Raw genomic sequence first — 16385 nt, forward strand, 5'->3', positions numbered from 1 at the left:
GTGTCCTATCCTAAAACCAGTGATCATTTTGCTCCAGACTTCCTGATTCAGAGGGAAATTGGGCAGCATGCGAAGGCCACAGAGGCAGTACAACCTCTTACATAAATAAGTTACATAAATGAGAACCAGTTATGTAAATGTATAAACCAGCAAACATGAATTATAACCATTCACAAATGCCAAGGAGAACACGGCAAGATGCCTCCTACGGTCTCATTTTTTCTCTCATTATCATAATTGTACTATTTTATTTCACACCAGAATCAAATGTGGCTATTTGTCATATTTATTGGGGAAAGAAATTGCAAAGGACAAATGATGCTTCATATTATTTTCTGAACCATATATTTAACTTGGGGGGTGGAATTTCATAATAATCCTGATTTGAACTATATTTGATAAGAAATATAAGCATGTTTATCAACTTACACTTTTTGTGTAATCATGAATACATGTATTAAATATTTACTGTTGCATATTTTGCAAGTGGTTCTTAAGGACAGGAATACTTCAAAAAGTAAATGTCCACAGGCATATGGATATTTGTTTTACTACAAACAGTTTCAAGTTTCAGATGAGTATGTGGGCATCTGACTAATGTCATTCTTTTATTAAGGGAAGGCAGTAATTCAAGGGGGCTATGACTAGATTCAAGGTTATGCTCTGAATTAATCCCATTATTTGTCACCTCAAATGATTAGGAGTTACTCCTTGGCTCTCAGCTGCAGTTTGCTTCAGGTTCAATGTGGATGATGAATGAACTGGTTTATCTCTGCACCCTGTTGGAACAGGAGCCTGACCTTTTCCTCAGCTTCTTCCTTGTTCCCTTGGTCACCATGTATATACATTTCCTCAAGTTGCAAGATGTACTTACTGTGTAGTTAAAAACTCATGTAAATCGAAGCAGTTTTCAGCCTAGCTGCCTGTTCTGTATAAAGAGGGATGTTAAATATCAGCTATTTTCAGACATAGCATCAGATTAAAATTCCGCATTTGAAATTTTTTTTACCTAAGATCTAATAATAGTGGAATGAGAGTAAAGTGATCTTAAAACCTGTATTATTAGCTGTGGGATTTTGGGCAAGTAACTTTCCCTCTCTGGGCTATTGCTTCTAAACATTTGAAAAAGGACAGCATTAATAATCCAGTACCCAATGGTCAATTCTATAAACATTTTCAACAAAGAGCTTTAATCTCGCTGCCACCAAATTTAAAGGAAATATAATCTGTTAAACAAAAATTATATCATTTTCTTTTTCTTCTATGGGCAAAACTGCAGACCCTGCTTGGGTTACAGTGATGTGGTTACTGCCGTTCGAAAAACGTTTATCCTGGTATTTTCTCTTTAAAAATGCCAAACATAGGCCTTAGCCAGCTGTGTGGTAGTATATGAGATGTGCAGAGGAAACTTTGGTCTCCTCTGAGATGGGAGGAAAGCTTTAAACAGCGGGGCGCGCGCGGAGCGGGGGCGCTGGGCTTTAAACCAAAAAGGCAGCCTTAACTTGGCACCACCAGGGAAAAATGTTTTACCCTCTGGAGTGAGTACATCAGATAGGTGAGTGGGATTATTTTGGTCTTAAAATTGACCTACTCCAGCCTTGGAGTCATTAGACTGATTTTGCGCATTCCTAAACCCTTTGTCTTTACGTGTCCATCTGTAATTTGGGCATAAACTAGTGAAAATGCAGAGGAGCACCTGACCACTGGGTCACTACACCAGGAGGCTCCCAGGGGCCACAAAGAGGGGGCGGGTTCCCACTCAGGTGGAAGTTAAAGTCAAGAGAGTGTTGGCAGTTTGGGACTTAGTCCCACAAGGTGGGCTGCCGGGCAGAACACCACCCACGAAACTGGGATTAAGGTAGAGGCCATGCCAGGTGGGGGATGTCCGGCGGAGGGGGAAGGGGGTAGGGAAAGGAAGTGTGGGCTCCTTCGGGCTTTGTTCAGTTATAAGCCAGGCCCGTCTTTCCAGAGAGTCCAATTAGATCCCCGCTGAGGGATCATCTGACCCCGCGTCTCCCGCCAGGAGGGGCTTCAGGAGAGGCGGGGCCGGCGGTCTGCTCCTCAGAGACCCAGCAGCAGGCGGTGTGGGGGAGTCCCGGGCGCCGCTGCTCTGCCCGGCCCCGCCCCGCGCCCTCCAGGCCCCGCCCCCGGGGCTTCCCGGGCGCGCGCCGCCCCGCCGTGTCCGCGCGCCACGCCCCCCTGCTCGCGGGCAGCGTGCGGAGCCGCGCGCCCCGGAGGCTCCGGGACCGTGGCGGCGGGCGGCGGCGGCGGAGCAGCCCTCCGCGGGCCATGTCTTCTCCCGCCGTGGCGAGGAGCTCCCCCGGAGGGAGCCAAGAGGTGGCCCCTCGGCCGCCGAGCCGGGGCCGGTTCTGGGAAGTGGGCGGCGACGGGGACCGACTGGAGCGCGCGGCCGCGGAGTCAGAGCGCTGGGAGCTCCTGCTCCGCCGCGGCGAGCTGCTGGCGCTGGGCGGCCACCTGAAGGGAGCGCTGGAGGCGTACGCGGCGGCGCTGCGCCGTGGGGCCCCGTTCAGGGCCGAGTGCCTCGGAACCCTGGTGGACTGCCTGGTGTTCAACTACAGGCTCCGCCACGGGCTGGGCTGGAGTGCGACCCCGGCAGCGGGCGCCCACCCTGGCGCCGGGGGGCTGCTCAGCTGCCTTGGCTGCGGGGGCTTCCTGAGCGAGCCGGTGACTGTGCCCTGTGGCCACAGCTACTGCCGCCGCTGCCTGCGGAGAGAGCTTCGCGCCCGCTGCCGCCTCTGCCGAGACCGGCTGCCGCCCGCAGCAGCCGCTGATGCTGAGGGGACTTCCCCGCGGCCGCCGACTCTGGCCGCCGCCATCGCCGCCTCGGGTTTCAGGACCAGCGTCGTCCTCAACCACCTGGCCGAGAAGTGGTTCCCAGGCCAGCGGGAGCGAGCCCGGGCGGCCGGCCGGCTCGGGGAGCTGCTGCACCAGGGGCGCTACCGGGAGGCCCTGGCCGCTGCCTGCGAGGCTCTGCGAGCAGGTGACCGCGCGGGCCCGGCGACCCCACCCTCCTTTCCCCGACGGGCGGGCGGCCCCGAGCTCATAGGCGACCCCGAGAGGCTTCCCCGAGGCCGTCTCCGGGCCAAGGGCCGGGTCTCAGGGTCCGGGAGGGTGTGGGAGGGGGCGGCGCCCCAGGGTGCTTCGGTCACAATGGGGATCGCCCTCGAGCCGACTGTGACGCGGCGCGGGTTTCCCTCCGCCGCGGCCTGGCGCTGTGGCGGGCGCGCCCGGATGACCGAGCGAGCGGGTGACCGGGTGAGGCCGCCGGAGCGCGGGATGGGGTGGGAGTTGGGCGAGCCCAAGTGGCCGCCAGCTTCCTGCCGCGCTCTTTCCGGTAATTGGCCTCTTGGGCCGGGGGCCGGGGCCGCCACGGGGCGACGCTGGCCAGGGAGGGGAGAGGATCCCCAGCCGAGGCTGGGCGTGCAACGTATACCTCGGTCTCCCGCAAAAGTCACCAGGGCAATTGGAAGCCGCGGGAGGCAGAATTGCATAAGCGAGGAGCGGGGGGGAGGGCGTTGTGTAACGGGTGACGTCCAGTGGGCGTGGCGGGAGTCTGGCGCCCGCACCCCGCACCCCGAGGCTCTGTAGGCAATCGGGCTTTGGAGTTCTAGATGAAAACCCCTGCATACTTGGTTCCTCTTGTTGGTTTCAACCTATTTCAAATCATGCTTGTTTCAGAAACACACGTGTACTTACTTTTGAATACACCTGGTTAAAGATAAAGAGGCAGCCTGATGAGTTCGTTGCCACGCTTCTCTTTGCCTTTCCACTCTTTATTAAGCTGCGGGGAAAGGCCTTGGGGAGCTTTTGTCGCTATTTCTTCGCTCCAAGAAAGTTTCGGCCTCCTAACCTAGGCTAGCACTTGAGGTGGTTTTAGGCTGTGGAAAGAGGCATTGACAGAGTTAGCTCTGTAAAATGAAAAGTTATTTAAATGGGTAGTTTACTACCAGGTGGATTTTACCCAGGGAACATTGTCTGGGGCCATATCTTAGAGACATTTTTTGGTTGCCACCCCTTGTGGGAGTGGTGCTGGTACATCTAATGGGTAGAAGCCAGGGCTTCTGCTCAACAACTGATGATGCTCTGGGACAACCTCCCGCACAATAGTCAGGCCCCAAATATCAGTTTTGTTACTGCTGAGCCTTGTGTTGAGTAAGCATATTTCAAAATTAAGGTATATATAGGCATGAAATCATACTTGGGGAAATAATCCCCAAGAAAATAGATGTGGAATATAAAGTGGTATTAGGTGCATTTATAAACTATGTAAACTTATTTTGTTGTAGGTCTTTTACCTTAAGTCCTGAGTCATTTTGAACTAATACCTACTTTGAATTTTTGACTACCTTTAAAGTTTAAAGCACAAACTTGGCATATTTTTATATTCTTTCAGTGTCTTTATGAGAAGTTGCAGTTGTAAAATAGGTTGATAGAGGCAGAACCAAAGAAAACTATTTGGAATATAAAATGCTGGTACAACTCAGCCTCTCCAGGTGACTAGAGTATGAAGGGGGAAGTACACACCATCTAAGACATGGTCTTCATTTTAAAAATGAAGAAGCAGAAGCTGGGACAGTGAAATGACTTGTCCACAGTCACAAGCCTGCTGGTTGTAGAGGAAACACTATGTCCTCCAGTTCTCCTAAATGTTGGACCATGGTTTGTCTTACCTTTATAGCTCATACAACGAAAATGTTTAACATAAATTTCTGAGAAAGTATTTTGTCACCAATAAAAGATGAAACTTATTGACGGCGCTATTCAGTATTAACTCCTACTGATTTAGTGGTTTGATCTCTTAAATTAGGCATTTCATAAGAATTCAGAGCCTAATCTCTGGAAGAACAGGGAGTACATTTACTAATTAAGATGTAGCTTAGTGTTCTATGACCAATAATCTTTTAATTAAAGAAGATTTGAGGCCTGGGGTTGAGGATGTTATTTTTAACAGAAAAAGAATGAAAGATCTACTTTTTCTCCTTTTTTCTTTTTGCATAGACTGCATGTGGGAATCTTGTCCATTCAGCTGTTTAATTCTGCTTTTGCAGAACTAGAACTCAAGTCTTCTGCTTTCACCTCATTAGTCTGTTTTCCCCTCATTTTTAGGTCTTTCAAAAATTCCAGTCAAAAACGTGTCTGAATGGTACTAATGAAGATAGCTTTTTTCATCCTTTGAATTTTCATTACAGACTAGAGGGAAAAAAACCTTAGAACCAACACATTGTAACTGGTGAAGTACAGATATTAAGTGTTTAACAGTTTATGAGTATAAATAAAAAGATATGGTAGACTTAGAAATCTACTTGTGGAGTTAAACTTTTTGAGAGCTAGTTAGCTAGATCGTCATTTAAAATGTGTTTATAATTGTATTCAGTTGTAGTTACTCTGATATCTTCATTATTGTTGACAGTGGAAAAAGACCTTCACTATAATTTTTTCATATGATTCTTACAATGAAACAAGTAAATACTATTAACTAGGAAAAAAATCTAGTCTACATACAGTTAGCCCACACACATCCAAATTTAATCCTTGTCAACAAGAAAGGAAAGCTAGAAAACCTTTGCCAAAATCAGAACGTTCCCATTGAGATTACATAAGTTTCTGTTGAATCGAAATATATTTAGATAACATTTAATCCATTGATCTTTTGGTATTAACTCTCAGATGTTTCATAACTTTCTGTCTTTTTTAGTTTTCAAGGACATTATGTAAAAGTCTTTTCTGTATTGAATTTTTATACTCAGGAGTCTATTGAAATGATCCCACTTTGTTATGCTCTCTTCTTTTCAATGAATTTTTGCACTGACTTGCCACTCTCCCCCCAAAGAAGACAATAGAAAAGTATAATTTACAGTTTGAACTGGTTTAAAAAGAAATAAAAGTTATGAGGGGGAGAACATTTCATTTAAAATACTTAGAGAAGGAAATTTTTATCTTAAATATCAATTATGTAGTCCTTTACTATTACCTAGTAGTTTTAAATTCTTAATATCATTTGATCTTCACAAGGAATCCTGTGGAGTAGTGTTATCCTCAGAGGGAAAGTGAGGCACCTAGGATTAGAGATGCAGAGCTGCCTAGTGGTCAGAGCTGTGCATGCTGCTGTCTGACCACCTGGGTTTGAATCCCAGCTTAGCTTTCACCTGCTCTCTGGCCTTGGGCCTGTGTCTAGCCTCCCTGTTTTGCTTTCCTTATTTGAAAAGTGAGAATTGGATCTACCAGTAGTTATCAACCAAAACAATGGCTTAGGCCTGTTGTGAGAATTAAGAGAGTCAAAACAAGTGAAGTGCTTTGAATGGTACCTTACAAAGTAAATACGTAGTAAATATTAATCAAAATATTTAAAAAATGTAAAAGTTGCACTCCAGCTAGAAGGTGATTTCGCTAAAATTGAAATCAACATCTTAAAATGTTAACTCCTTTTCTCTACCACGTTACTAATATTACCGGAGTGAGGATTAAATCCTGCTTCTTGCCTCTTAAGGTTTTAGCATGTATCGATAAGATACAGATACTGCAAGACTTTCATTATAAAAAGATTAGCCAAATTATAGGTATATACTAAATACATTTAAAGAAAATGAAAGATTTTTAGTATCTTAGTTAACTAGGTTAACACGAAGAGATTTGAATTTATTGATTAGTAAATTTATGTATGCCTTAACTTATTCCATAAAATGCTTGAAACAGTAGCATTGATATTTATATGGTGCTTTTTAGTTCACAGAATATTTTCATCTCCATGATCTTAACTGATCCTTGCAAAAGATCATGTGAGATAGAAGAGCATGTGTTAGTACCCTTAATTCACAGATTGAAGAACAGAGCTCTGAGAATTGTGACTTTTTAAAGGTAAGCAAGTAACTAAGAACTGAAAGCAGAAACCAAGTGTGTGGCTATTACTTCTAAGACTGATTTTTTAAAATTAGCATATAAAACATAAATCTTGTGTTCTTACTGTTCATTTAACAAATATTTATTGAGTGCTTACTTTATGCTAGGCATTGTTTTTACAGAGATGAGCAAAATAAGTCCCTGTCCTTACAGAGCTTGCATTTTTTTTTTGATTCTTTTAAAATGGGAACAAACTGGTATTTATTGAGAATCACCAGAAAAGAGGTTGATTGCTTGATTGACTTCTGACAAATGGAGCCTATATGCAGTATATCTCTGATGCATCTTTTCTTTAATTCAGAAGTCACTTTTAGGGTTTTTCTGGTGTCTTAGGGTCACTATAAAGATCAATTATAGCAGCATTTTCTTATTGATATAGAAGATGAAAAGGGGGTTATATAAGTAACTGTTAAGTGTTCTGTTTTAAATAAGTATTTTTCATGTTTTCACTTGGTTGTTTTATTCATCACACAAATAATGGAGGATTTACTAAAACTTATTTATCTGAGATTTCTAGTTATTTGTATATTAACCTTTGGTTTATTCAGACTTGGTTTACTATTTAGTGGATTATTTCTAAGAGGCTTAGATATATTCAAGTGTAATTTTAAATGAATTTGTATAGTATTCTGGCTCTTACATTGTAAAGGTATTGTTCAAGATTATTATTTTCTTACTGTAGAAGGTGAATCATTCAAGCTAATTCTAAAATTCAATACAAGTTTCTATTCAATTTTTTTTCTTTATCTTTGGTAGGATAGGATTGCTTTTTTTTTTTTTTTTTCCATTTTACTTCCCCTCCTTTTGCCCAGTCTGCATTACTGATCCCTAAAGGTATGTCTCATCATCTAAGGTTTATTTGGGCAAAAGAGGTAGAACATATTCTTCTAATACCCTGTATCAAGAGCTAATCTCATGTTTTTATCAACTTGTTTTGAAATATTTTATAATATTAACAATAACTGTTATATATTGAGCACTTGTGTAACTGGGCACTGTGTTAATTGTTAACACACATTTATCATTTATCATTTAGTCCACACAGCCTTAAGAGGTAGGTATCAGCAGCATTTTATAGGTGAGCAGACAGGTTCAAAGGGTTGGGTAGACTGTCCAAAGTGGACCTAAGCTCACATCTTCTGAATCCAATGATTATGATCGTAATTAGATGCCAAACTACTATTCTTAGACTTTATTAATCAATTGCTAATAACTTGTGAATTGGCAGCTCTTAGTTTGTGACGGTAAAGTGCTACCATACTGAACTTGACAAAGTAATGGAAACAGACATTTGGCATTTCAGTTAGCCATTGGAATTCTTGAAATAGCTCAACATATAAACCTAAGGAAAAAACCTATAGACAGTAAATAATGGAGGGAGCTCAAAAATAGTTTTTTTAAGAAATTAATAAATACTATGCATATAGAGTGAAGAAGCATAGTCATAATAACAAACACTTAAATATGCTTACAGTGTCCCAAAGCCCTGTTCTAAGTACTTTGTATACACATTCTCTTTTAAGTAACTCTGTCAGGGGGATACTGTTACTAACATAGAGATGAACAGCAGAGCCTCTGGAGCCAGGCTGCTCCAGGTAGCATCTTGAATCTACCACTTACTGGCTGTTTGAGCTTGGGCAGATTACTACTGTCTATGCTCAGTTTCTTTTATCTATAAAAATGTGGAAATGTTATACCCACATAGGATTGTTCTGAAGGTTGTAAATCATTTAGATCAGTACATAGTTTCCTAAATAAAAATAAAAATTAAAAAAACTCAGTTTTATAGCTGAGGAAACGGAAGAAAGGTGTTTGATAATTTGCCTCAGGTTACAGCCAGTGCGTGGAGGAGTCAGAAGTTGAAACCAGGACTTCCCATCATGGCACAGCTGAAACAATCTGACTAGGAACCATGAGGTTGTGGCTTCGATCCCTGGCCTCACTCACTGGGTTAAGGATCCGGTGTTGCCATGAGCTGTGGTCAAGGTCGCAGATGCGGCTCAGATCCTGTGTGGCTGTGGCATAGGCCAGCAGCAGTAGCTCCTATTCGACCCCTAGCCTGGGAACTTCCATATGCCGCAGCTGCGGCCCTAAAAACAAAACCAAACCAAACCAAAAAAAAAAAAAGTTGAAACCAGGCAGCCTGCCTTCCAGGCTTAGGCTCTGGATCCTCAAGGGATGCTGAGTGGCAATATACTCAAAGGAAGGATCTTGGAGAAGAGATTGGTGGTTGAATCTTGTTGGATAAGAAACAGTTATCCTTACCAAGGGAAGTTGGGTTGGGGTGGTCTCACAGGGAATGATAGACTAGGAAGGATCTCTGCCAGAAAGGAAGGAGGCATGAAATAGAATGACAGGCGTGGGACAGGGTGAGTAGTTAGGTCTTGTTGGGACTTCCTGGGAACTTCATAACCAGAAGGAAGGCTGGAGAGAAGGGCAGGAACCCGGTGTGGAGAAACTTGGATGTGCTAAATGCCTATTTCAATGTGGATGGTGAGGATACAGGTAAAACTGGAGGCAGGGTATGCAATTAGCAGTCTGTTACAATCGTCTTAACAGTATTTTGGAAGCTAAAATTAAAGCTATAGGCAGTAAGATTAGAAAAGACCAGGGATGGATTTGGGAAATAAAGGAAGTAAAATGGACCAAGGTAAGGGTTTAATTTGGGAAGTAAGTGGTGTAACTGACAGAATGCAGTGAACAGACACCTTTTGGGGAGGGTGAGGGTGTGGGGAGTGTACCGAGTTTGAGGAAAAGCACGGCAGGTCATTGGAAGTTGGATGCAACTGAAGGTAGGGTAAACAAATCAGGGCTAAAGATAAAGTTGTGGGAATCAAATATTGCTCAGTTCAGTTAGCCCAAGCTACATCCTTGTATTTCTTTGCTTTTTCAACAAACTGAGTCTGTAATGTGCCAGACACTACATACCTGCAGCTATGGACTGAGTGGCAGGCCATCCCTGGTGGCCTGTGCAGTGAGGTGACTTGTTCCTTCCAGCATCTACAGGGCTAGGGTAGAGAGCAAACAGTAAACACTTGTTGCCTCTTTCAAATCTGAGTTAATGACAGAGCCCTGTCTGATGACTTTCTTTTCACAGTTGCCTTTTGCAAAAGTAGACATGGAGGACAGAAATTCTTTGACTATTCAAAGGGCCTCAATTAGTACATTTGGCTCTTTTTTCGATTTAAGAAGGATTTGTAGGAAATAAGTGGGTGGCCCTAATCTCTTAAAATGTATTTATTGGAAGTTTGAACTCATCTGGTGCTTTTTTCTACCTTGAGTAGAGTCATTCAAAATAATTATTCTATTGGAGTTCCTGTCATGGCGCAGTGGTTAACGAATCTGACTAGGAACCATGAGGTCTCGGGTTCGATCCCTGCCCTTGCTCAGTGGGTTAACGATCCGGCGGTGCTGTGAGCTGTGGTATAGGTCGCAGTCGCGGCTCAGATCCCGCGTTGCTGTGGCTCTGGCGTAGGCTGGCAGCTACAGCTTCAATTAGACCCCTAGCCTGGGAACCTCCATATGCTGCGGGAGCGGCCCAAGAAATGACAACTCCCCCGCCCCCCCCCCACACACAAAAAATTATTCCATTGATATTTGAATTGAGGAGCAAGAGTTTTAACATCTGACCCTGCTGTTGTCTCTTCATGGGGTTCACCTCTTCTTATTCCAAAATACACTAGCTTTTTGGTAGTCTCTATAACTCAAGTGTTTTTGTGTTAAGATGAGAGGGGGCACAGTCCTTTTGTGTTTTGCTCAGAGTGGAGAAGTGTGATAGATGGGGTACTTTAAAGATGGAGGTTCAGCCCCTTCCCTGAGTGCTGCCCTAAAGAAGCTGCATAAAGGGCACCACTGGGCAGTGAAGACCTTTGTTAGAGGGTCCCAGACTCAAGAGTTCAATGTGTCAAGTGTTGTGCCATGGGGGCTTGCAGTAGAGGAAAACATGTGAGAAGGGAAAAAGCCCTGTAAGGGATCTGAGTGTGGAGGAGATTTGCTGTGACCGTGAACCCCATCTCTCCAGAAGTCCTGGGACACGTGGGGGTCCCCAGGAGGCTCTTGGAAGCCCCTGGCTGTGCACAGCCTGTTCACCCCCCCTACAGCTCAGGGGTTTGGATATTGCTGTGTTGAGTACTCCTTGGACTGTTGGCACACACTGCTCTCCATTTTCTGAACTCCAGCTTGTCAAATCAGGATCACATGATGCTATTACACAGTAATAGAATTTTCTAATTAGATTGTAAGCCCCTCAAAGACTGGGCTAAAGCGGAATATTTTAAACCCTTACAGGGTCTAGCTTGGTGCTAGGACACTTCATTCTTGATTGGTTAACCATATGGAGCTTTCAGTTTCTATGCATTTTTGTTGAGAGATAATGATTTACAATTATATTACTTTCAGAAACAAAAAATGAAATATTCCGAATGTGTCTTTTTCTAGCTAGGAAGTAAGAAATATTTTCATGAAATATTAGTCTTATTCTTGAAAATTTTTCATTGGTATAAATTTGAGGGAACAATTCAGGTTGTCAAGTACTAGCAACTGAAAAAGGCTTGTCTAATTTAACTGTTAAATCGAGAGTTATCTGTAGAAAAGCAGTCATTCAAAAACTAGAGTAAATCAGGGAGTTATTAAGGAGTTTTATTATAGTTTTTTTTAAATGAAGGCATTATGTGTCTTTATGCCTTTTCCACAGTCAATGTTTTTATAAACATACCTTTTGAAACCTTCAAAGATGACTAGCTTTAAAAGAAAAGTCAAGTTAATGTCATCTGTAAATGTACTGAAAATTATTTTCTGATTTCATCTTCAGTTTTAGAATCTTTATACCTGTATTAATTCATTATAGTATCAGAAAGAAACCAACTGAGTGTCTGAAATTTTGAGTGCCATTAGATAGTAATAATGGTTTTTCAAGTGGAGATGTAGAACATAGTGAAATTATTAACAAAGCTTTTTTCTCCCTCAAATATTTGAAATTTTTTGGGACTGTCCAGTACTGTTCTTGCAAATGGCAGGAATTGAACATTTTTCCCTCTTAAAAAAGCTAACTCTTATCACCCATTTCCTTTAGAAAGCAGGGCCACTGTGTACTTACTGTGTACTTTATAAGATTGTGTCTTGGTTGGTCTTTGTAACTGGGAATTCCATGTGCGGTAGTTGCACATGTAGTTGTTTATAAATGAGGATTTAAAAATTAGATATACAAGAATGAAATTTACCACAAAAAGGTATTCTAAACATCTAAGACATAAGTGTTTTAAATCTTTATAGAATGACCTACTTTAAGAAAACATTCATTTTCATAGGGGTGATTAGTCAAATATTTTCAGGGTTTATTTTTTTTTTTTTTTGGTCCTTTTAAGGCCACAGCCACAGCACATGGAGGTTACCAGGATAGGGGTCCAATAGGAGCTGTAGCTGCCAGCCTATGCCACAGCAATAGCACCACCAGATCTGAGCCTCATCTGTAACCTACACCACAGCTCACGGCAGCAGCGGATCCTTAACCCACTGAGTGAGGCCAGGGATTGAACCTGCATCCTCATGGTCAGATTTGTTTCCACTGAGCCACAACGGGAAGTCCTATTTTCAGTATTTTTAAAAGCATGATTTCCTCTTCTAAAATAATCTACTTATAAGGATTTGTATAACTTCTATGTAAATATCAACATGCTGGTAGGTTGCACCTGTATTGTGCTTGGTTTACTACCTGACTTTGGTGGCTATTGACTAGAGTCACTGAATCAGTTCTTAATCTAGTATGATGTATTTTATGGATTATACAATAACTTTTAAAAAATAATCAAACCTTCATAACATATTTATTTCAGAGCCCAGTGACTTGACTCTGAAAATTTACAGAGCTGAATCATATGCTGGTCTCCAAGAGTTTAAAGCAGCCATAGAAGATTTAAATGCAGTTCTGTTTCAACTGCCAAATTGGCCTGAGGTAAAATTACTGTTTTACATTTACATACATTTAAAATTTCAGCTGTAGGGAACATGCATTCAATTATGGTTATAAGTTATAATGGAATGGATTGGTGATTCCTTAAATAAAATATATAGAGTTCTAGAAATCTAAGGTCGGTATTTTGAGTGGATGAATATCATATGACAGTTTTTTACATTATAAGAACCCTTTGTTTCCTAACTAAAGAACAACCTGAATTCAAAGCACAGAAAAAGAAAGAGACCTTAGGATGCAGCATTTCTTCAAAGAGATAATACTGGCCATATTGCAGAGATGGATCCAAACTGGTTATTAATGGAGGAGGTTTATTAATAAAAAGAGAAGAGGTCCCTGTGACTGAACAGTTGAGTGAGGCATTATAATGGAAACTAGATGATTAGGCAGGGATTTAATAGGGTAGATGAGGGCAAAGGAAGTTGCCTTGGCTGTGCTGTTTTAAAGAACACTTGAGACATGTATAGATTATATAATCAGTTTACTAATTCTCCTTTTAATCAGACTACCAAGGCAAATCAGTGCATCTCCCATATATGTTCTTTAAGCTGGAAGTTGTTTTTTTATGTGAACTTTTCCTCCATTCAAAGCTGTGCCTTTGAAGACAGTGTAGTAAGGATGCTCTAAAAATTGCAGTTTAACAGGGAAAATAATACAAAATCCCATGATGGCGTGACTGGTTAGTACAAGTCAAATGTATGTTAAGAATAAGAGGGAAAATGAAAGTTCCCATTGTGGCTTAGCGGGTTAAGAACCTGACATAGTCTCTGTGAGGGATGTGGGTTTGATCCCTGGCCTTGCCAAGTGGGTTAAGGAACTGGCATTGCCACAAGCTGTGGCGTAGGACACAGATGCAGCTCAGATCTGATGTTCCAGTGGCCGTGGTATAGGCCAGCAGCTGCAGGTCCAATTGGACCCCTAGCCTGGAAACTTCCATATGCCACAGGTGTGGCCATAAAAAGAAAAAAAAAAAGAGGGAAAATGATCTAATGCTCTATATGAATGGCTTTACAACTGTTGAAGGGGAAAGATTCCTCTGGACTTATCACTGAAGGGATATAATCAGAAATGTGATTTCGAAGTCATTTTCTGGGCCTCAGTTCCCCCGTAAGTGCTTCTCCAGGGTAGGGTGTAAATATGCCTTTGAAATGCTTTGAGCTCCTGAAAGTCAGAGTTTCAAAATGAGCATTTCTGAGTAGATCTTTTTTCCTTTACTTGATAATGATTTTTTAAAAACTATTCTATCCATAGAAGTTATGTATGTGTGCTTTTATCAAAGGTCTACTTCAGGAAAGGAAAAGTCCTCCATGATGCTGGCTTTTTAGGTGATGCCTTACAACTGTTTCTTCAGTGCTTAGCGCTTGATGAAGAATTTGCACCTGCAAAGCTAGAAGTGGAAAAGGTAATCAGTTTACCAACTATAAAATTTCAAGACAAGGCTACAACACAAGTCTTTGTACAAATGCCATTTAGAATCTTGGGGTAAGAACATAAGAAATGGCCATAAGTCAAATTTAGTAGCAATTTGACAAGTGGTTTCAAAACTTAGCTTATTGAGTTCCTACCAAAATCAAAACATTTCATTCAGAGAGAGTTAAATGCATTATTTTTGCTTAGTTAAATTTAGATGTTCTCTAATGGTTTGTACCGTGGAAGCCAGACTAATCATCCTTAATTAAACATTGTTGTCATGATGTTCTTGCTCAAGAATTTTTATTGGCTTCCTTTGCCTTTCATTTCAGGTCTAAACTTTGCTTGCTTTCCATGGTTGCCAATAGTATTGCTCCACTCAATTTGTTTTGCCTTAATTTTCTCAGAACTCCATACATCACTTTCCAAAGTTTTTTTAGTGGTGTGTTAGTAGGTGTTAATTAAAACGAAAAAAGGGAGTGATGGTCTCTGATTAAGTGACTTTGGGAAACATTGGGTTAAACCAGACAGATTTCTTCAGAACTTCTCCAAGTTTTTGCTTTGCTAGTGTGATAATAGCATTTAGCTTTTGCCAAATTTACTAACAGAGCATCTGGGAGACTAGTCTTTGAAAAGTATTTTGGGAAAATCTACCCTAATACAATTTCAGCGTCCAGTCATGATGCGCTCCTCAACATCCCCCAAAGAAGGCACATTATTTATTACCTTGGTAGTGTTTCTTAGAGTATGGCTTTTTATCAGAATCATCTCCAGTACATGGTAAACACAAAGATTCCTGGGCCCCACCACAGACCTTTGAAACTGGAATCTCTGGAATTAGGGCATAGTTTAACAAGCACCTCGGAGATTCTTAGGTATCTTGAAGTATGAGAACTTTGAAATTTTTCTCTGATCCCAAATGCCCTATGAATACAGCTAATATTGCTGTATTCTCTGAGATGCGTTTGCATACATGTTCTAGCCCACTGATTTAAGAAAAAATGGTTTACTGTTGTTCATTGTCTGACTGTTCTCTATTTGCTAGTGTTATTTCCCTGGTGAGACCACAGATGTTTTAGGGCTAATAATTTTGCATTTTTCATGCTACTGGATATCCTTACATTTCTGTAAATATTTATTTGTTGGTTAATAAGGCCAAGTGAATGCAGAATACCAAAAATGCGTTGAAATATTTATTTTTCTCCAGTATGCTTTTTTTGTAAATTGTATAATTTACACATAATAAATTCATGGATTTTCCATTCATTAAACTTGGAGAAATTATACACTCACATACCAGTGCTCCAATGAAGATATAGGATATTTCCATCATCCTAGAAAGTTCCCTTATTTCCTTTCCAGCAAATCCCCTATCTCCCTGCTTCCAGAGGCAACTACTGTTCAGATTTCTAACACTGTAGAGTAGTTTCGCCTATTCTAGAACTTTGTATATGTGGAATCATGCAGTGTTTACTCTTTTGTATCTGGCTTTTTTTTTTTTCTTTTGCTCAGCACATAATGTTTTCGAGACACATCCAATATTTTTTTTTTCTTTTTCATTGTTCACCAAGTATCTCATTGTTTGAACATACCACAGTTTATGATATTCAGAGTTAATAGCTGTGAACATTCATGTACGAGTCATTTTGTGGATGTAGTTTTTTATATTTCTTTGGCAAATACCTAGGAGTGGAGTTACTAGGTTCTAGGGTGTTTAATACCTTTTTTTTAAAATCAGGGGAAATGCAAAAACATATCCAGATTTTTAAATGTTCATTCATTAAATGGTGTATTGCTTGAGCACCTACCAGATATGCATACTTTTGTTTATACTACATATACTTTTTATTTACATGTAAAGATAAATGAATAATTCTGATTTTTGTGTATTGAGAGATAGTACAGCTGAAAAACCAAACCTCCAAATTGAGGCTTCAAGAAATACTCTGCTCTGCATATATATATATATATATATCTATCTTATTTGACAAGCAAACACATTTGAATCCCTCTCATTTCCTTGTAGCCGAGTTCCTCCTTTGTTTTAACATGCTGTTCCTTTGAAAGTTTTAGATGTATTCCTGAGAGA

At 41.3% G+C, this 16385-nt stretch overlaps 1 protein-coding gene across 2 annotated transcripts in view; it reads left to right on the plus strand.

Annotated features, from left to right (window-relative positions):
* Nucleotides 1-2180: 2180 nt before the first annotated feature.
* The window catches only part of LONRF1 (LON peptidase N-terminal domain and ring finger 1), a 32951-nt gene continuing 18746 nt past the window's right edge, over nt 2181-16385 (plus strand). The window contains exons 1-3 of one of the 2 annotated variants that reach the window (XM_047771913.1): nt 2181-3001; nt 12750-12868; nt 14166-14288. In XM_047771913.1, coding sequence (XP_047627869.1) covers nt 2290-3001; nt 12750-12868; nt 14166-14288 — 954 coding nt within the window. In that variant the 5' untranslated portion in view covers nt 2181-2289. The remainder of the gene's footprint in view (nt 3002-12749; nt 12869-14165; nt 14289-16385) is intronic. The other variant, XM_047771914.1, reaches the window with a different exon arrangement.

The sequence above is a fragment of the Phacochoerus africanus genome, chromosome 3 (assembly GCF_016906955.1).
Source record: "Phacochoerus africanus isolate WHEZ1 chromosome 3, ROS_Pafr_v1, whole genome shotgun sequence".
NCBI lineage: Eukaryota > Metazoa > Chordata > Mammalia > Artiodactyla > Suidae > Phacochoerus > Phacochoerus africanus.